At 42.5% G+C, this 22,291-nt stretch overlaps 1 protein-coding gene across 6 annotated transcripts; it reads right to left on the minus strand.

Moving 5' to 3' along the window:
* Positions 1-626: 626 nt before the first annotated feature.
* Positions 627-20,766, minus strand: BCO2 (beta-carotene oxygenase 2). 6 transcript variants are annotated; one of them, XM_015883827.2, is made up of 13 exons: positions 19,769-20,766; positions 18,254-18,346; positions 12,215-12,410; positions 11,000-11,211; positions 8,994-9,109; positions 7,470-7,572; positions 6,181-6,309; positions 5,875-6,035; positions 5,155-5,322; positions 3,699-3,836; positions 3,160-3,342; positions 2,077-2,187; positions 627-1,305 (listed from the first exon to the last, which is right to left on the minus strand). In XM_015883827.2, the coding sequence occupies exons 1-13, from the start codon at positions 19,959-19,961 to the stop codon at positions 1,192-1,194; spliced, it is 1,917 nt and encodes a 638-aa protein (XP_015739313.1). In that variant the 5' UTR covers positions 19,962-20,766; the 3' UTR covers positions 627-1,191. The 6 variants fall into 6 exon arrangements, with proteins under 6 accessions (XP_015739313.1, XP_015739311.1, XP_032304977.1 ...); XM_015883825.2 differs by lacking the exon at positions 18,254-18,346 and adding an exon at positions 14,690-14,773 and having other exon boundaries at positions 19,769-19,882; XM_032449086.1 differs by lacking the exon at positions 18,254-18,346 and adding an exon at positions 14,690-14,773 and having other exon boundaries at positions 19,859-19,873.
* Between the last annotated feature and the right edge of the window lie 1,525 nt (positions 20,767-22,291).

Below are 22,291 nucleotides of genomic sequence, written 5' to 3' on the forward strand. Positions count from 1 at the left end.
GTGGCACTGCGGGACACGGTGATGGGCAGCATTGGTGGTAGGTGGGCAGTTGGACTGGATGATCTTGGAGGTCTTTCCCATAATGATTCTATTATTCAGTGCTGCTTTGTGCAGACCTTCAGATCTACATGCAAACATGCTCTCAGGGCTGTCTGCAGAAGATCCCATTTCTGGATGTGGTCACAGACTCAACATTTGTACACTGTGCACATTATTTTCCCTTTCACCCTTTCATTCATCCTCACAGAGGTGATGTTAGCACTGGTTGGGCCCACAGGGCAGTTGTTTGACCTAGTTTGTTGTTTGTTTCCTTATAAATAACGACAGCTGCAAGTCGTGTTCATAAGGCATCAGTGTACAGGGGTGGGCCTGCCAACTTCCCTCCCAGGTAACAAGTGCACGCTGGACCTTACGGAGCAGTGATACCTGCAGAGATGGGATGGAGAGAGCTCCGCGGAGCCACTTCCTACCCCCGAAGCAGCTGAGCTCGGAGCTCCGCAGCGGAGCCGACCGCCCTCTGGCGGCCCTGGGCGGCTCTTCAGCCCTTCCCTCCGCCGGGACCTGTACCAGGGTTTTGTCCCCAGTCGTGTCCCCCCACCCGGCTGCTGTCAATGAGGGCCGCAACGTAAGGAAGAAACGCCAGAGGGTTTTATTTGAGGGCACAGTTAGTGTACAGAGACAGCACTACGAGTACAGCTTCTGTGAGCGTTTTCAGCTATTCTCTCAGGCTCACTGAAGGCAATCTTTGTGCAGTGGGGGCATAATTACAGCCCTGCACTGGACCTAGATGTTAGTCCTTGGTTTTATTTCTTTTTTGTGCTTTACATTTTTCAGCCAAAGCCACTGCAACTGACATGTACTACTCTCTTCCCTTCAGAGCACATTGCTACCCATGACATGACAGGTCATGGTCATTTTCTCCCTTGCAAGCCTTATGCCTGGCAGCCTTTGTGAACTGCTGCTATGTGTTCTAGCAAGTTAGACAGAAAACTAAGATAAAGCAGTGGGCTGTTAGAGAGATGGAGCTTCTGTCTTCCTCAGTCCTGTTGAACACGGCAGTAACATAACCCTTAGAGAAGTGGCTCCTTCAGCCTTGGCATAATGTAAAGTTGGAAGGTAAAAGAAAGCAGAGGCTTCTTTCTGAGCCTAACCTTGCCCTGAGATATAGGAGGTGGCTCTCTTTTCTCTCTCTTAGCGTGAACTGAAAATCCCATGGAATCCATAAGGCATTTGCACTGGGACTTCTGCTCGCCCCAGTTCTCTGAAGGTCTCTGCATCCAAGACAAGCAGGAAAGCACTTCGGTTCTGCAGGGTGAGAAGAAAGCCATAATTAACAGCCATGCTGAAATCCCTTCCACTTTCCAAAACACTAAATCTGCCCCAAACTCAGAAGCCCAAACACACAGCCATGCACAACCATAAACCGGTAAAACAGCACAGCCAGGGGCACTGATGGTCACCGGTGTCACACCAACACTGACATTCCCAGCTGAGGTTCATCTAGCTGTGTTTGATAGTTACTGAGATACACACCATAGGAAGCACGTGTCCAGTACTTCCTTACTATATCAGGATCTCCTGTAAGTTTATTGAGAACGCTTGTGGCTGTAACTGTGTTAACAGTACCTCTATCAGCAATGGACCCATGAAATCTCCAACTAGATTTTTGTTTGTATTTACCGTGGGGTTATTGGTGTCTTTATTCACACATTGACATAATTATTGACATTAGTTTTCTTCAGCCTTGTCTGTTTCATTAATATAATTGATCTACTGAATATTTAGATAATAATTAGGTATTTGTTGGGTGAATGACTTCATAAATCTGCATTAGATCAGAAATAGATGTCAAAGAAGAAAAAACATCGGCACCAACTAGAGCTATAGGCAGACATTTCTTTCTCTTTTTCTGTTTTCAAATGATGTATTACATTGCCCATTAGTTTGTTAATGTTAGTGAAATATTTTATGGTGACAGATATGCTTTACTTAAACAAGAGATCTATCTGCCAGAGAGCCTTAAATTGTTTTGGTTTAGAACTGTGTGACTTGTATGAACTAATAGGAATAAGTTACCTCGTCAGGGGAGATCACAACAGACAAGATGACTCCACTGTCTTCTGCCGTGGCGTTAGGCACTGGCACAAAAACAGGCTCTGAGGGGTAGGATCCATCCTCCTGCCAAATCTATTGAGAACAGTAACATGTGGACATATTTCATTTCATGATGTTTGTCTGCTACAGTTAGCAGAGCTGCAAGTTAGAAACCACCCTGCAGAGTGACCCAGTTGCACCTCATGCCCAAAGGAAACCACAGTTCAACCTTTTGAGTCATCCTTTTGATTTGCACTAAGAGAATGCTGGTGTTGTGACAGAACTCCCATTGTGCCAAGCACTGTGCAAACAGGCAGTGAAAGTGTTCCTGGTACTCATTCCACCCAGCATCTTATACTGGCACAGGTGCCAGCTAGAGGCTCGGAGAACACCAGCATCCAGCTTTACACAGCCAGCTGCACACCACAATGTGCCCAGGCAGAATTTATATGCCTTGCCAGGAGAAATCTATCACTACCACCACCTAAGGGCACAGATTCTGTCCTTACTGCAGTCAGAGCTACAGCACCCAGCGCCAAGCTGAAGGAGAGCACTCTTTCTGGAAAATGAGTACCTGGAACAGAATGATTCAAGTCAAGCCATCCCTTTCTAAGAATTCCTAACTTCCTCGAGCCCCTGGCAAAGTTCCAAATTCATAAAGGCTAAAAGCTATGGAAATAATTATTTCTCTGTTTATGGGAGACACAGCATAAATCTTCTTTTTGGCCTGAGTTATAAATGCCCTGGCAATGTCTGTGGTTGATTGATGCTATGTGGGTCTTTTCTATTGTCTGGTAAGAGATGACTCTTCTTTGACCTGGGAGAGATGTACATTCTTTATGTTCTGTTTCCCCATCTATTTAGGAACCTGGAGTGATATCCTCTCCTGTTTGGTAGGAGTGCTATGTGAGAGATAACATTAGGAACTTCATCTCATACCCTTGTGGAAAAGAAGAAAACAAACAACACCTAAAGCACATTGTCCCTCGTAGGTGGCAGAACTTAGAAACCAGCTGAGAGGAATGACTCCCAGAGCTGAGAAGAGAGAATCTTATTTCACCTCACCTTGAAATCCTTGGTCTCCACATCAACCTTCATTAGGGAATCTCCGATGAAATGCCGAAAACCACACCCATAGAAGTAACGGTATCTCCTACCACTATACTGAGAGTAGTTAATTTGGGGGAACTCCAAGCCACCAAAGTTTTCAAAGCCATCAGGGTGGAGATTTTCATGTGTGCACCAGACCTAGAAGTATGCAATGCAGGAGCATCAGTTCAGCTTCAACTGGGCAGCAGAGCCTACTGGTCCCAGCAACCTCACATGTTCTATTCTACCTAAAGCTATAGGACTGTTCAAAGCTAGAAGCAAAGCACAGTTTCTGGACGCTGGTGAAAGCATGGGAGATTTTGTCAGTGAAGAACTTCAAATCTGACCAGTTGTAGTAAAGGCTGTTAACACACCTGTGCATTTTTTATAAGTCACAACCTGTCCTTGCTTTCTCGTGTAAGGTAATGTGGTTGTACTGAAACACCAAGTCCCACCCTAGTTATGAACAACTCACCACAGCTGTACATGCAGTTATGTAAGTCTCTAACGCATACCTTGCCATCTGAGTCTTTCACAGCCTTTGCCAGCGTGTAAGTCAGAGGGTTCAGATTCTTCCCCACAGGCGTATCCGAATTCACATTCAGTGGGAGAACAAAGCGACGGGGGAAAGTTCGGGCTACCGACCCAAAAATCTGTAATAGAGCCAGAAAGTTATGGTGATGAAGAGAGCACAGCAACAGTTTATGCAGTCCTATGTGGAGCCAGGAGTTGGACTTGGAGATCCCCATGGGTCCTTTCCATTGCAGGATATGCTGTATATGAACACTGACCATACTACCTGCTATTGATCTGAGTATAAACATTGGTGCTTCCTAAAATTAGTGTAAGTAGGGTTTGTTCCAGAGCGCAACTGGAAATAGCTGACTTAATGCTATATACCACACTCTGGAGGAGCCTTCCTCATCCCTGGAAAAAAAAAAAGCTCTGTTCAAGTACAGTTTAGAACCTTTAATACTCCCAAATATTAAACCTTCCAAATTAAATAAGTGGCAGGGACTCTGTGTTGGAGTTTCTCAGTTACTTTACATGTAACCAGTTTGATGTGAAACTTCATTTTAATCACGTTAATTCCTATACTCTATTTTTAAAACTTTTGTGTTTCGCATAGACACAAGGAACTGATTGGTTGAGGAGATCTCTCAGACAAATGATGAGTTAGTCAACAAGCAAAATCACTAGTCATAATTTGGGGAAAAGAGACAAATCATGCTTGGGCATGCCTTAGTCTTTGAGTTCAGAGTAATTTTAAGACTCAGTTTTGAAATGACTTGCACTCATGTGTCTGTGTACCATTTAATGTTTAGGCTACCCAGTTTAGAAACATGGGTAGTGGAAAACATGATCTAATGTTCACATACAGATACCTTCAAATATCAAATGGCAGCTCTTTTGTGCTCAGACAAGACTGAACAAAAGCTAGAATCAGTTTGCAGAACAAATGGCCATATTAACACTATGCTGTACTTGAATTAATGTTCACTGTGTCTTGGGGATAAGAAGTGGGGGGGGAGAGAGGGGGGAAACAAAGCAAAATATCCCTGTGGAGACACAGCAATGCGCTTTTCAGATCAGAACTGGATTGCTTCCAGACAGCTCAGAACATAGAGGAAAATTCTGATCTGTCTGAACAATGTTGCAAAAACTGCCCTTCACCCACCCAAGCAGGACAGTCTGCCTGCGTGGTGGAGATCTGTATAACACACACATTTTCCACTTTCAGGGAAATGCTCTATAGAGATTATCTACTAAGAGCTTTAAAAAAGAAAAAAATAAAAGGATCATAATGTTATCTTTCCTGTACATCTGGTTCTTTCTTTAGTCCATATCCCCTGCTTTGTGCTCTGTCCATCAAGATCTCTATTCCACCAACATAAACTTTGCTTTAGAAAAATAACTCAGCCAGCTTGGGTTCTCTGCAGGTCCAAAGCAACACAAATGTAGAGATCTTACCTGATCTAAATCTGCTCCACTCTTCCTCATGTTCTGAAGCTTGTAGACAGCCAGAGTTTTCCCATCATCCTGGCAGCACAGGTCAAGGACCACACAGCCATGGTCTTCAAAGGCATTGATTTGATGGAAAGTAACAAAGGGCTTAGTATACCATTGCCCTGGCAGCACCTACAGCAACCACAGGAGAGACTGACTTTTCCTCTCAGAAAATGGTAGCCACACTTCCAAGATTTTCTCTTCTTGCCTTCATTCCATTACCCACTTATTCCTTGATATTTGTATAATGCCCTCATGTTGCTACATGATGGCTGCTTTAAGCCAGTTCATAGGCAGAGCCAGATAAAGAAAAGCCAACCTAGGATAGGATCCTTGCTGTCATGGATCTGTTTGTGCTATCCGTCCATGGCTCCATCCACACATGGAGGCATTATTCACAGACTCTGCCTCACCCTTTTATACTTAATAGTACTTAATGGGGACTTCTAATTTCTTACATCTTCCTATTCTTTTAGGGCTGGGAAGATGAATCAAAAGAGCTGAAAATGCGTGAAGTCAGGCTGTTTATAAGAAATCTACTTCCATGCTTGTAAAGCCTATACTCTGGGAACTTCTGCATTGATTCATATTGCTTTCTGTGGCTGCTACCAATCACTCTTCCACTGGGATCTAAGATTCCAGCTATGGCTGCACAGCTGTTGGAAAGGCCAAGGATCTACCTACCTTCCCAGTGCGCTTATCCACCATGTGGAAACGAGTGTTGTACTGAGGCTCCCAGTTAATCCCTTCAGAAATGGGCTTCCCACGGAACTTAGAAGTGATTATCCGCAACAGATTCAGCTTGATGGGCTGCTCAATGAAAATGATATAGTTTTCACTCATCCCTGAAAAGGGAGGGAAGGAGGTATCACTGGAGAACTTGACAAATGAAACTACAACAACAAATATTTGAGGCAGAGGGCAGTGAACAGCCCCTTGTGCTGCACAGTAGGTTAAACCCATGGAATATGAGACAGGAAAAATTCTTACCAAAGCTGTGATAGTAGGAGGGTTTCATGTTGTCTGTTGGAGCAATGGAGCACAACACTTTCGCTCCCTCTAATGTCTCGTTGCAGTTTGACTTTTGTGGAGGGACCTCAATGATATTATATGTAGTCCCTAAGAAGTAAAAAGGGGGTTCAACACCACTGAGATGTGGAGCTGCCCGGATTCACAAAGATAAAGTCAGTCTCAGCTCCTTTCTGTTTCCTTAGTGTAGGTAGAAATACAGTAATTATATAAGTGGGCAGAAAACAAACAAAAAGTAACAGTTACAAAGTCAGTAAAGCAATCAGAGGATGACCACCAAAAAAAAAAGATGTCAAATGAAGTAGAAGGAACTTCTCGGTCTGGTTGATAACTGCCATCGGTTTTGTTTTCTATCTGTACATTGACTCTGAGTCATAATCATAAAATAATAGCATCAGGAAGAAAACCAAGTGCATTGCTGAAGTATCAAAGCAAATGAAAACTTCGAGCCCTGGTGATGACTCATTTATGAACTCTGAGCATATGGGCAACTATGAAGGAAATACCTGAATAATAACTGCAAGTTTAGTCTGCCCAGCTGAAAACAGCATATGTTGTAAAGCTAGAAGTTGATAAAGCCAAAAGGAAATGAAAACAGCAAGAATGAAAAACAACCAAAACTGAACAAATGCTCAGTGAATTGAAACAACCCTTAGGTATAACAATAAACAGCAGTGGCTCAAGTATCTGAAAAAGAGGGCCTTTGTGTAATGAGTAGTGAATGTCAGCTCTCAGCTGCCATGTAGATGTAACTAGTCTCTAATGCAATGCTTTTCTCATTTTGAGAAAAAAAACATATCCCAGAAATTTCAAGTTTACTGTAAAATAGGCAGATTGCTGTAATTATTCAATTTCTTTCTCCTTATTATTCTTATTAAAAGCCAATTAATCTAACTGGAAAACTTGCATCTAATGTCAAAATTCTTTGGATGAAGCATCAAGGTCAGATGATACTAAGTATGATGATACTAAGTATCTTCCTTCTGTTTCTCATAAAACCTTAGAACAAGACTTGGGAAATCTGTTGGCCAGAATCAGAAGCATCTGAAACAAACTGCCAAGCAAAGGTATTTGTATGGGGCAGACTGACTCCTTGAAAAAAGGACTAACCAGACTTGCCATCATTTTCACACAAAGAGAAGCAGAAATTTCTAGGTCTTTTCAGATAATGAAGCTTTACCAACAACCACTCCTTGCAGCAGCAGGGAGCAGCCTGCATGCAGGCCAGGTGTGGCCATGCCCAGTCTTACCAAATTTCCCATAGGAGTTTCCCATGTTGTATGCTGTCCCATCAGGTGCGTAGTGAGGATGAGCAGTGGCCCCATTCACAGCAACAAACTTGGTCCAGTCTACCTGCAAAAACCGAAGATGTTCAGTCAGAACAGAAGCTTCCTGTTGCTCTCTAGCAAGCCACAGGCTTTCTAAACATTAGTTTTGTTAAAATCTGAGGAAGAATAGATTAATTATTATGGCCCCAGTGTGGGACCTGAATTTAAGCCTTCATTTTACCTGAAATCTTCCTGAAATCCCTGAAATTTAAGCACATTATTTAGTGTGTTCATTCTACCAGCAAAACAGGACCAGTAGCAGCAACCACTTCCATGGGAAACATGAGCACCACTACTGGCCAGGAGCTCACAAAATCATGCCCTATCAAGGCATTTCAGTTCAGAGATTCTTAACGTGGAATCATCCCTTCCCATCCTTCACTTATCAAAAAAATGCTAGTCCGGTCTACATCTAAAAAGAAGCTTAAGGGGATTGGTTCTTTAAAATGACAGGATGGCTGAGCACTGAAACCTGGTACACCACCTACATGCATTTTTTTCATCACAAGATTGTGGTTTACAAAACAGGAAACAGCAAATCATCAAACTCTCAATTTCAATATGCAAGTAGCACACAGTATCTCATAAACAGAGCTTCTTGATCCTGTAGAAAGGTAGGGACTGCTGCAATGCTTCTCTTGGAGCAGTGAACTGAGATGGTATTTTCCAGTACTAAACAATCTGTAGTAACATATAAGGATGACAGTAAGTAATCAGGAGCAGCAGAATCTCTTTTCAGTTCTTCTCAAAATGGTTTAGCTCAGCAAATATCCAAATCCTCTCTAACATTGTCGGCCAGGGAGCCATTTTGTAAGTCATGCTCTGTCCCCAGATACAGCCTTGCTCCTGTGAGGCAAAGCATAGATTGTGCACTCAGCTTTTGGTTTGTTGGCTAGTATGGGGAAGAGTAAACTGTCAGTTGGACTTCGATTTAGCTTTACAGTGGCTTCACCTCTCAGTGGCTACAAAGAGGTTTTAAGACCTTGCAGGGCTGATTTGCAGTGTTTGGAGCTGTGCGTGCATGAAGAGATAAAGAGAACAGGTGGGAAGAATGAAGAGGCTGCAAGAATGCAGATCTGAGACCAGTGATGCTAACTTCTTCCTGTATGCACGTTATTCTTCATACACAGGCAAGTACAGACAAGTACAGACAAGTACGGACAAGCAGTGAGCGTGCTGGAAAAAAGACAATCAGAAACCACCCTGCAAGCCTCTCTTCCTTTGCCTGCTGCAGTATCTGGAGGAGAGCTGCCTTACTGCTGAGCAAATTCTTCAGGAACTCAGGCATACAGAAGATGCTTACAGCTATGGCTTAGAGCTGCACTGATCTTTGTTTTGGAATTCAGTTTCTCCTCTGCTTCTCACACGTTACTGATGGCCTTTAGGAACAAAGCAGAGAGATGCTCTTGTGCCACAAGTCAGCCCCCTCGTCCCACCAGCCCATACCTTTCCCTTCATTTCAAGCGTTTCTGGGTCCACTTTGTACATGCAGTTGTTCTCACCGGTGACATAGTAGTCTCCTTTATAGACAACGTAACTCACATTGGCATTGTCACTTGGCTCTGAAACAAAACTCAAGCTCTGGTTAAGCTTGCACGACATCATATCAAGCTAGACATGTTTAAACAAATAAACCCATTTGCTGTGACATTAATCCTCCTTGATTAGAAGTATCTCACTAATCTACAAAGGCACTCCAGGAAAATGTCTGGACAAGTGAGATCAGGACAAAAGGACAAGAACTGGTGCTTGCTGCATTTTCTCAGCCCACTGCTAGATCCCAGTTACCTATCGGTGCACTGCAGCTTCTTGGTACTAAGAAAAAAGAATTCTCTGCCCAAAGTATATTTTTATGTTGCTCAAAAGCTATTCAATTTGGACACTCGGGCCTTGTCAACATTGTCAGTTGGTCCAGAACCAACCCTCAACTCAGCAGTCACACACATGGTGCCAGAGTGAGGTTCTGGTGTTGTTTCCTACTGAGTTTGGAAAACTTCTGCAGCAGAACTTAAGTTGAAACCAAAGAAACTGAGCTGTTGGTTTTTTTAAGTTATGGAAATATATATATGTAAGGGAGACTGCTGATCACAACCTGAACCTCTGATATAACCATCTGAGACAAGCAACAAGTCAGCTGCGGGAACACAGGTGAAGGTAATTCTGGTGGAGATTGACTACACCTCTCCTAGATCCCATTTAAGGGCTGATCACCACTAAGGTAGCATCTCTTTCTGGAGATTGTTCGTTGTGGAGTTTTTGTGGTGAGCCTCAACATTGGTGAGCATCCATCTCAACTGAAAGCCTCAGCACTAGTGTCTTTCCTTAGGTACCCTCTGGCTATTTACTCTGTAATTACAACTATACACTTGTATTATTCCAACTATACAGTATACAATGCCACTAATTCCTAGAGACTTAAACAGGTTCAGTTTCTCATGTCTGCAACAAATGCATTGTCTAGATGACATCCAGTAGTAATACAAGCAAAACTGCAAAACTCTGTTATCTTCAGGTAAAAGGCTTGATTTCTGTTTCCATCTACTGCATTTTAACTTGTCATCTTCAAAAACACACCAAGTTTATAGTTCTAGTAAGGGAGGTGTGGAAATAACTCTAGTGAAATCAAGATAACCTTGGTGCTCCCATATGCCCTTCACATCTGATCTCTTATTTCTTCACATTCTCTCCCTTTCTTCCCCAGCCAAGATTATCTCCTCTGACAGCCATATGATGAGTTCTGTGTTCAATTTACACCTCTGGAAATGAGAGGTAATACTTGAGGCTACAACGGGCAAGAAGTGGGAAGCTGAGGAGCAAGGCAGACCAGTGAGTGAAGGTATAGGCACCTTTAAAGAGAATAGATGACAGGCAGGACAGGAGCCATCACCACAGGAACTTAAGCAGCAGCAAGTTGCAGACTTTTGGTCTGTTCTGGTTTTAGTGACAGACACTTGGCTTAAAATTAAGCCTACTTCTTTTTTGCCATACACAGTATCCCATAGGTAGTGATACTTCCATTCCTGTGCAATACCCTCTGTCACCCTACTTATTATCATCCCCTGCACCTTAGTACAGGAAGGGAAGGATTAGCCCACTTACCCTATAAGCTTAGCAAGGTAAGGTGTTTTAAGGGCAAAGTGTCTCAGGGAGAATAACAGATTGTAATGCCGGTTATCAGGTCTGTATAGGGTGTTCTTCGGGGAGTCTTCTGTTGGCTATTTGCAACAAACTGGGACCAAGTGAGCCAAAGTGGTACTAAAACACTAAAGTGAATGTGCATCTTCCAACTACATCTGATATCAAATGGTTAATGTTCAAAGGGACCACCTTCTAAGAAAAAGATGGACCCAGAATAGGCCTACAGCAGACTTCTTCACAGCTCCCATCAAAGCTAAGCACCAGTTCCCTAAGAAAACCTCAGAACCTTTTGTATTTTTTAGACAGCCTCTTACTTGGTGGGTCAAAGCGTGACAGGAAGCGTGCAAAGACACTCTTGCATGGATCTGGCATTGCCAACGTCCCAAATTCTGAGACCACAATGCGGTTGTGCTGGTTGTTAATCAGGTAGGAGTTGCTCTGCAGAAACTTGCTCTGGTATGTCACCGTGCCATTCCTCAGCTGGAACTGATGCAGCAGGGCCATACCATCAAACCAGTGGTTGTATCTACAAGCAGTAATAAATAGAAGAACAAGAGTTGCACACTGTATTCTGCTGCACTGTTCTCTCTTGCCTTTAGGTTTGTTAATGCCCATGACAAGCTCATGCCGATGAGCACATAAACATACACAGCCTTGTGATGAGTCCCAAGAGAGTGAAACTAGTCAAGTGTATTTGCAGCTTGAAGTTAGGTACTCACCACCAGAGAAATTTGGACTCTCTGTATCATTTCTGAAAATGCTATGTATGGGAGAAATGATTTGATCTGGTTAACCAACCACACTGCAGATTTCTGCATAAGGAGAAAAAATTGTGCATTGAAGGAGTACAAATTATTGCTGAAAGCCTAACCACACAATGAGCCTTTATCTTCCAGCTATTTGCAGGGTGCCATTCTCTCCACAAGGGAAATCTAGGTGTTTTTAAGACACCTCTGGAAATGTAATGATTGTCTTCGGACAGTTGCTGCCGTCATATCTGCAGGAAGAAGAGCTAGAGCTGTGTTTGTCAGTTTGCTAAAATGGCAGATTCCAAGCCAAATGTTTTGATATGTTATTCATAAAAACTTAAATATATTGATATGTTATTCATAAAATGAGCTGTATTTGATTCTAAAGCAACTTGCCCAATTTAGTGTGCTCATCTTTGAAAATTGTTCTCTGGATTTCAGAGTGCTCACAGGATGGACTTCTGTTAGTGACAAAGGCCTGGAGGTATGTACATTTTAATCTCCTTCTCTGGTCTTTCATTACACCATTCTGGGTAGGTCACAGCTTTTCTGTGACTCAGCTTCTCCAGACTTAATAAGTTAACCATGCTTCCTATTTTCAGAGCTCACTGAGCTCTGGTGAGGGAGCAGATGTTCTGAGAAGAAAGATGATGCAAGCCTTTCCTCTTAAGAAACTACAAGGTGCTCCAAACAGTAGTGAGCCATTGAGGGGCTTCCTCTTTGGGTTTAGCTAGTGCTCAGGCTGGAATCTTTTGACAAACTCACCAAACCCAGACTTACTTCTCCTCACCAAACTCAAATTTCCCAGGGCCATTCCTCAGAAGATTCCCATTAATCCATTCAGGAATATGTCCTCTGATCTTGGCTGGGATGGGCTCTGGGGTCTCCTCCACTGTCTGCACTAAGGGAGAGATGCACTGCAAAGTGGGCAAGGTGAATTCCTCTTTCGGTGGACTGGGCAGTGAATTCTTCAGACCTGCACAGAAAGCAATGAGAACAAAAAGCAAGTAACTAAGATTTACACTTGAATGAACAGACAATTTCTAGAGCTTGAGTTTACATATCTAGTGGAATGGTACTCAGAATCTCCCAAGTAGCCAAACAGTAGAGGATGTTCAGTCTCAAGTTTTCTTCCATAATATTCCACACATCCACAGGGAGCTACAAGTCTACAGAGCTAGATACTTAACTATACTCAAACCATTAGAGACACTTGTTCTGCAGTCCAAAGGAGGTAATAAAATATTTAATGATAGGAAAAAAAAGAGATCTTCAATTAAGGAAGCTCAAGGTAGGAACTTATTTCAGTAAGTAACTGACAGCAAGATGTGCGTTTATTTGTCAAGATTATCTGTTGAGTTACATTTAAAACAAATAAAAACTGTTCCAAATTGATGCATAGAGTAACACAAAAGTGGAGCCCTACAAGTAATTCCCCTGTGCTTTCTGATGGTAGCCTAGTGAGAAAAGCAACAGGAAAATAGCTTGTCCCTCAGGCCAAAGCTGTGATCAGAGGGATGCACTAGGAAGCAGTGTGTGCAGCACTTATACCACAATGTTGCAAAAAGCAAGGCAGAGCTGGGCATCCTCAGACAGAAAAACCACATTCTAACGCTAACTCCACCTCCGTATCACAGTCACAGTATGTTAAAAAAACAGTAGTGGAATACTTTCCCAGAACATGTAATCTAATCAAACATCACACAAGGAGTTTCCAGAATTAAAGCAGAGTGCATAAAAACAAGAACACATCAGAGATTATTATTCTTGTGCAGGATATGCTGTTCACTTCCTTTATTTTACTACACTTAAAATTTTCTTACAGTCTTTCTCCTGACCAGTGATTAGTGGTTGGCCTTCTGTCTTTATAAGTTATTCTCACTACTGGCTCAAATGCAGACCCAAATGTTCTCCCTTTGCTTTGGAAAGTGTTTTAAAAAGTACCTGAATACAAGAGATTTTGCTCTCTGGCATTAACAGCTGTGAACTAATTTTGTATTGGAATTACTAACTGCTGCTTACGGATGAAGTCACCAATGCAGTGACATACAACTTAAGAAGACTTATTCAGATTTAATCATATTTGATGTTGCTGCAGATACTTCTGGATAGGAATTAGTCTGAGCTGGTTTTAATCAAGGACTTCTGAAACAGCATTGAAAAATCTGTGCTACAAGGCTGCTCACAGTAAGCAGCAGTATACCCTGAAGCTGAGGATAACACATTATATTCCTAATGCTGAAAATTTCACAATGAAGAAATTCTATACTATTGTTAGTATTCCCTTTAACCTCAATAGTTAACACTGGAATTTGGGGGAGGGGATATATCATGGCATTAAGTTTCTTCAAATTGTTATTATAATAATTATTGTTATAATAAATCATTCTTTTCTGCCCATAGTACAAAAGCTCTTCCATGGTCAAAGGAAAAAAAATATATATATATTTACGTAAACACACAGCACCACAACTGGCAAGAAACAAACCGCTCACTAGAAAGAACATCCCAGAGAACAAAGAACAACCTCCAGTGCTCCCAGTGCAGTACAGTAAATCCAGGCAAGCTATAGCTTGTTAGACAAGAAGATTTTACAAGCTTGATGTCAGAGAGTTCAAAACCCTGGAAGAAAACAGGCTGTCAAATATAGGTTGCCATGTTTCCTCTCTACATTGCACATGAAGGGCTCCGCCAAGTTGGCAGCACCTGTAATGCGGTAAACCAGAAGCTCAGACTGCTGAAAGGTGCACAGGTCAGTTCTCAAACTCACCGGGACAATCCGATTGCAGGAGCTCAGAAGGTAATCACTGGCTTTTGCCCTTGCAGACCTCCCCCTCCCTGACAAAAAAAAAAAAAAAAAAAGGAAAAAAAAAAAAGGAGAAAAAAAAAAGGAAAGGAAAGGAAGTGACAAAGAACACATACATGAAACTGAGCCAAGGTACACTGTCATGAGAAGTAGAATAGGCAGATTTACCTGATAGGGAAATAAACAACTGCAGAAAAGGGTCACTTCTGATGTAGCCTCCTGTTTGGATATTGTTAGGCAGAGCCATAGGACAAAAGCATCAGTGAAGCATGAAGAACAGGGAATGCTGTGTGCCAAGGGCACACTGTTAGTTATTAGCTCCAGTAGCCTGGTTTGCAAAGCCTCATCAACACAAGGATTGTTATAGCAATCCATTTAGCAGCAAAGGGGGATTTACCTAGAAAGTGCACAGGTGGTTGCTTTCCCTCCCAGTGCTTCCACCTCCTCACCTGCACTAGGCTCCATTTCCACAGGTCAGAGGAGCTGCTCTGCTGCATTGTTCTATCCTTCCCATGAGGCTATTTAGCCCTGAACTAAACAAGAACAGATGAAGATACAGATGTAAGACAAACACTGATATAAAGGATTGCTTGGCATACATAAATCCATTCCTGAACTCGTTCTAGGACAGAAAAGGCCTCAGGCTGAACAGACTGTAGATTGCTAGTGACATTTTATTGTCGTAGTTTATTCTGATGATGGCAGTCACTTTCACCACTGCAGATGCTTCTTCTAACCTACCTTCTTTAATCCAAGTGATTAAGTGAAGCTTCTGCACAATTCACCTGTGAGCCTCTGAAACCACATATTCTCATCTATAGAGAACAAGTGATATTTCAGAGCAGGAGAATATCTGCAGAAGACCTGTGCTGGCACACAGCGTTTCCCTGAGCTCACTTCTTTAGAACATCCTGACACAGAATGAGTGTTAGGCATAGGGGAAATTGAATTGCAAGCTCCCTTCTGTGTACTTCTCTGGCCTGCCAATCCTCAAATCCTCCTCTAGATCTCTAATATGGTAAGTCAGCTAGATAAAGAATTCAGGCAGCTGGGCTAAAGCAATTAACCTCAAACCACCAACATCCTCTTCCTCTTAAAATTCAATTAAGTTCTGATTAAATCCTATATGAAGCACTCAATCTGATCCCAACATTAGTGCCCTTAGTATTTCCTTAGACACAAGGAAGAGGAAGCTTTCCGTATCAACCAATACCTGGCAGGTCTAATGACCATCACCAGTATTTGCAGAAATAAACCCTTAGTAGGCTGAGAAGTTTGTGAAGATGTAAAAATGTAAACAAACAAACAAACACAGGAGCAACATGTCTGTAAGGAGACATTTTTAAAGCCATGCAAAAACAAAGATGACATAACCAAGGATGGAACTACAGAAAAAAGCTTCCTGGAAAGCTGCAGAATTACCTACGGGAATTTAGGAAGCTATACTTCACAAGGACTGAAAGAGATCTCCATCATCTCCTCCCATCTCCTTCTCCAGAAAGTTTTATTTGAACTCCATCTTAAAAATGACTCTTTCGTGGCTCTTACGCTTTACTTGGAAGGTTGCTTTGGAGACAATTGCCCAGATGATATTAAAAATGCTAAGAATTCACAGAGAGAAGTTATTAGTGGGACAGTTTATCCTTTATTTTCTTCTGTTAGCACTGTTGTGTGCATCAGCATTCCTCCCTCTCATGTTGTGTTCTCCATCTGGTTGGCATGTTTTGTATTTGGAGTGAGCAATCATATCATTTACTAAGCTAAATAAACCAAGTTTTCCTCCTTCTATGATAACCTTGCTATTCACATAATCATATTAGTAATCCTTCTAGAAGTACAGCCTTATTAGTCTTACTACATGCAAGACCTTCTTCATGGTAAGGGTGATGAAGCACAACTGGCTGCCCAGAAAGGTTGTGGAGTCTCCTTCTCTGAAGAAGTTCAAGACCAGCCTGGACATATACCTGTGGAACCTGGACTAGGGAGCCTACTTTGGCAGGGGGGTTGGACTTGATGATTTCTAAAGGTCTCTTCCAGATCCTACAGTTCTGTGATTTTGTGGATTCATCTTTCTTGAACCTAGATAGTCACTAATGAAAGATTTCAAGATGTAGCACAGAAATCATCTAAGATCAGGCTACACACAACAAAAAGCACAGCAGTTATTGCCTTGTGCTATCAGACCACAGAGAGAGCAAGAAGCACAGTCAGACAAGGGACAAGGGAGACATCTTTCCTCTGGGTACTACTCAAGTTAGATGAAGATCCTGACAGTAAAATGTGCAAAGCGTAATCAAATCATGATGCCCAGATGAGTCAGAACAGACATTTTCTAGGACAATTTTGAAAAGAAGGGGGAAAAAAAAAAAGAAAAAAAGAAAAGGAAAACAAAGTTTGTGCTGATGAGTTGCCTATGAAAAGACTCAGGACAAGAAACAAACAACAGAAATAAGCAACGACCTCCCCCATATTCAGCGCAACACACACAGAAAGAAGTATCTTGCAGTCATGTTATGTAAGCCACCTCATTATTGCAGCCCACTGGACAGCTCGGGGAACAAAGTGGCTGGCAGCCCTCACCTACAAAGTAATGTTTTTAGGCAGTTTGGGCGGGTGTGTGGGTGGATGTGATCAGGCAGGTGCTGGCAGAGACTGAATGCAACCTGTGTTTTTGCGCGTGGGTGATGAATTAATATTTTGTAATGCACCAAGGCGCAACCAGTAGCAGAAAATGCCATAGGATAATTAGAACATGGAAGTAAGACCAGAATGACAGTAAGATCAGCACAACACATTTCTCCTGTTGGCACAGAAAAGGCTTCCATCCACTAAAAAAAATTTAAAAAAATTAAACCATTGTAATAGCTATGGCAGGTCAGTACAATACAAAACAGAGAGTTCAAAGGAAATTGTTTTGTTGCCACTCTGAGCCACCGTAGCTGTGTTTAGGAACAAAAAAACAGAACTGCATCTGCCCAATGTGTACTTCCTCCCTGTTACAAGGAAATCTCAATAAAGTCTACCCTCCAGATTTAATCAAAAATTAACACTAAAACCTGTTACATTTATCTGCACCTACTCTGAAATGCATGAAGCAGATGAAACAGAAATGCTTTACAGCCGAAGGCACTTCTCAAGAGCTATTACCATGAAAGCATTTCGTCATCATACTGGAGCTCACATATAAATGTGGAAATTAATATTCTTCACATTTAATATTTAGCCACTTAAGACACAAATCTCTGTTGAAGACAAAAGACAGGCTGGCTTTTCTTGTTGAGCAACAGGTACATAAAATAAATGCTGACTCTGCTGGCAATGGCAAGCAGCTTCTTCTGTGATCTCTGTAAGATAAACCTATGGTTGTTCGAACCACAGACCAAGATGGAAGAACTTGAACAAGCAACAAAGGTTTGCTTCAGCATAATACCTGAAAATCTGTACAAGATTTTAATCTGCCAACTCGAAGACAATATTTCCAGGGTCTAATTTCCATGTTGCTGCCAACCTTTAAAATAAGCTTAAGACCTAAATACAATTTGACATACCAGAGCAGGGGCAAAGCCAAGTACAGTATGTACTTTCTCCTCAAGTCTTTCCCAAAGACTGCAAGCTATTATCACATAAATACCAGAGCCTGGTATTGTTTCTTCATGCACTCTTTCCTTCAAATACAAGTATGCCATGATTTCTCTCCCTGTCACCAACTGCCATTTTGTCATGGATTGTTCATACTCTGAAGAGATAATCCATGCACTTTGGGCAGGACAGCAATGAATCTGACACAAAATAATGGCTAATGTTACCTTCCCTATAAATTATGAATTGGAATTAGAAGACAAGCCAAATAGATTTCTCCCTTCCCCACACCAAACCGAACCAAAGCAGCTGTGGCTATCATTTCACCCATCCAGTCTTTAGCTTTGGCCCCAGCCTTTATCAGGGTTGGATCGCCAGGGCTGGCAGTTCACTTCTGTGCACACAGATTGTTGAACTGAGGCTGTTGCACTTGCCTTGTGACTGCTGAGAGGTCCTCACACTTGGCTCCTCGTTCCATCTAGCCAGGAGATTCCCCATTGCCAGGGAGTCAGCCACCCACTTCCTTGCTAACATGCAGTGAAACAAAGAACAACACACAAAAGAAAAAAAGTGACAGAAAACACAGGGGAAAAGTAATGGAGAAAAGGAGAGGACAAAGACACGACAAAGGACAGAAAAACTCTAAACTTTGGGAGGGTTATTTGATGACCTGAAGGAAGTACAACTTTTTTCTTAAATATTGATCTGCATAATGCAGCCCTTAGAAAACACTTTTTCTAGGAAGATGCCATGAGTAGGGTGCGGGTTAGGAAAATGTATCAGAAAGAACAAATTTAACTCTCGTTTTATGTCTTATGTTTCTCACTGTTTCACTCAAATGCTTGAACAAAATAATGGAAAGCATTCTTTCTCCCAATTTAACATGCCTACTTTTTAGCTAAGTTGAGACAATATTGTATCATCAGCAAGTGTCACTAACAAGACTTCAGTAAAAGTCAGGGAAATTCAGCATTTTCACAAGGATGCAAATAATGAAGTAAATAAATTCCCCAGCTTCTCGTTTTAATTAGATCACCAAAACTAGAAACGTAAATCTTTACATGCCTACACAGTTCAGTTTCAAAGGATAACAAAGGAAGCTGCAGGAGAACTGAGCAAAGAACCGCAGTTTTAACTAAGCAGTATAGCTGTTGCAATCTGTTAACGAGCTAAATAACATCATAAGGGCTTTGTTTCCAGCTGAAATGTACATTATCCAACTCTGAAATGCTATCACAGGTTGTTTTATATATCATTTCCAAAGCTAGTCTCCATACTTAGTCATTTATTTTGCTCTAATTAATTGCTCTGCCCCTGATTGTTCATTCATGTGTGACAGGTTTCAGGCAGGTTCAATGGCCTTTCAGAACTTTATATCCCACAAAAGCAACCCTTGAGTTCTAAGGGGAAACGAACATCAACAAAAATAAGTAAAAAAGCAGAGATTCTGGTAAACTAAGTCATGATCTGCCTTGTTTTCCTACTTTGTGGTAACAGGTTTCAGTCTCTTCGACTAAAAAAATGACCACAACTGTTCAGTGACAGCACAGACTGCAGAGTCCCGTGGTGATACAAAATCCCACTGCACCATTTGCCGCTTGCTGCATTCACACCAAATCCTCTAATAATGCCCGAAAAAACGCTCTCCCGAGCCGCGCACACACCTCGCAGCAGCCTCCCAGCGCTAAACCTTCTGCATATGCCCATAATCCGAGAGAGGCTGTGCAATGTGCTTGCCTCTCACACTCATCTTTTCAATAATAGCAGATAACCTCTGGCTTCTAGCAGACATTTCGAACTGCTTCGTTCCTCGTTTCTGATCGCTACCAACAGAACCGCTCCGCCGCCGTGTGCCAGCAGTACCCGCTACAGCGGCTGCCGGCAGCAGCTCGGAGAAACCTCTTTCCAGGATGATGGGATAGAAGGATTTGTTTGTTTATGCGTTTTACCTGGAACGAATTGCATCAAAGATGAGAGCAAATGCCGCAAATTAGCAAGCAGGATGCTGACGGCTGACAAAGCGATTTTGGAAAACATACTCTGCTCTGAAGAAGGCATCGGAGATGGTGCGGGAGGAGAGCGGGGCCGGGGCGGCAGCGCGCAGCGGGGCACTGAGGCTCGCACCGAGCTGCCTGACATCATCGCTTCAGAATAAAAGCCGTGGCTGCACGCCAGGCCGGGATGGAGGATGCGCTGCCGCTCCGTTGTGCGGCGCACGGCCTGGCCGCAGCCCCGCAAAGCCCGCAGCCTGGCCGGGCTGGAGAGCAGCTCAGGTGCCGAGCAGGGAGAGGATCCATCCCCGGGCGGAAACGGGCGTCCGGCCGTTCTGCCGGCTGTAGCTGGAGAACGTGCCGGGAAGGAAAGGGAGAGCGTCCGAGTGCAGGTACACAGGTCAAAACTGTTGTCGGCTTTCCTCGGCTTTTTTCACTTGACACAAAACACTTGGTTTTGTTACAAAAATAGCAACTTTGCACCTCAGAGATCTCAGGACTTCAAGAACACTGGTTGCCACAAGAGGCAAGAACACCACATCAGGCAGGACCAGAGGTGTGCTGCGTCCTGTTGCTGCTTGGTGTTAAGGTGAACCCATCCCTTTCCCTCAGGACATAAAGAGAAAAGCGCTGCCGTTGTGTGAATGCACTTCTGTGGTCTTGTTAGCTTCATTTTTTCCCAGTATCTCTTAGGAGCCGCAGGGCAGGGCATGTACAGCGTAACCCATCCCACTGTGCCCTTAAGATGGGGCAGATTATTACTTATTCTAAATCTTCCGCCACAAATTGAGCTGATTTCTTCCTGTCCTTTCTGTGAGAAACGTTAAATACCTGATTACTGTCCTTTTTATCACTGATGCTTTTACACCTTCCCTTGTTTTCTGCTTTCTCTAAATTAAACTTCAACCATTCCCAACAGAGCGTGGCTTTTTTGGTCAATTATTATTTCCTTTTCCCACTCCAGACTCTGCCAAGCCTGTTTTCAATTCCCCAGCTGAGACATGGCTGGTACAGAGCAAAGTACAATAGCAATGCTTATATGCCTTACTCACTATCCTTTAGTTAAAGCATCTCCTCTTTTTCTCCCTTACCCAATGTCATCTCAGCAGCTCTGGCCATTGCTTTGCCTTGTAAGGAACACTCCATTCCCCTGGATAAGTGTAATGCTTCTCCCATCTGTTCTGAATTTTATCTTTATTTTAGGTCCTTTCCTTATCTTATTGAGATTACAAAGAATTTTCAACATACGTTACTGATAGGAACTGTGACCCTGTAACTGCATTCTCCAATGACATTCTTCACCACCATTCAGGATAATACAGAACAAACCAGGCTGGAGGCAGATACCTGAAGAACGCCACCCAAACTGACCTTTCAGGAAATATCAGTATGATTCCTCTGATTAACTTCTAATCTCCCTTGTAGCCCCTTTTTCCTGGTGGCTTGTATTTATATATAATACAACACACAAGTGTCAGTTGCCTTACATCAAGCTACAACACCCCCTTCCATCCCTGTTTTCACATACATATTAAGTTAGCAACTCTGACTAACATTCTTTTTGCTAATGCTTTGCTTCCCAGATGCTTTTGAAGCGGTTGTTAGGAAATTTAGTTGAGAATCAGCACAGGATGAGATACAGACTGATCGATCTATGATTCTTCATCCTTGTTTGTAAGTGCTGCCTTGTTACCAAGTTTTCAAAGAGGATTCAAAGAAAATCCTAGAGGTTCATAGGTGAATTCTGACATGCTTTAGCCTGAATTTCATGAGCCTCAAATACAGCTATGACCCACACCTTCTCTTCTGCTTTTATCCACACTCCTACATCTACGCACAATGGCAATTCCAATTAAAGAGGAAAGTCTTAACTGACCTTTCTGGGTGAAGAGGCTTATTCCCCGAACACCTCAGCTATCTCCATGTTATTTGCTATTCTCCATTTTCAGCTTTTAGATAAAAGCGGAGCAGTGAGAACAGCTGAATATTAGCTTTTTGTCACTTACAATTTCCAGCTTCTGAAGGCACCCACTGCAAGCTCTGAAATGCAAGAGAGTCACAGCTGAAAATCCCTGCAGCTTCAGGAGGGACAGGACTTCACCTCAGATGCTTCTATGATTTCTAGAAAAATCCATTTATATTCTGTTACTGATCTGTCATCTTAGACCTTCTTGCTAATTTGCTAAGGCAATGCAGCTTAAACAACATGGGGAGAAGCTTAAAGAAAATGTAGTTACCAGCTGAGCTTTGCTGATCAGATTTGGCAGCTTTAAAGCCAATTAATTTTCAGTTCAAACCTCCTTCAGTAAAACTGGAAAGCGGATAGTGATGGGATAGGTGCCAGCACGACTTCATGTGCAGCTTCATCCTTCTAAAAGTACAGTTCTGCCATCTCTTATTGGATTTTAAGTTTTTAAATGGAGCAGAGTACTGCAGCTGTACCACTATGAATCTGTGTTCTCTTGATCCTCTAAGGGAAGA

Source organism: Coturnix japonica, chromosome 24 (genome assembly GCF_001577835.2).
Source record: "Coturnix japonica isolate 7356 chromosome 24, Coturnix japonica 2.1, whole genome shotgun sequence".
Taxonomy (NCBI): Eukaryota; Metazoa; Chordata; class Aves; order Galliformes; family Phasianidae; genus Coturnix; species Coturnix japonica.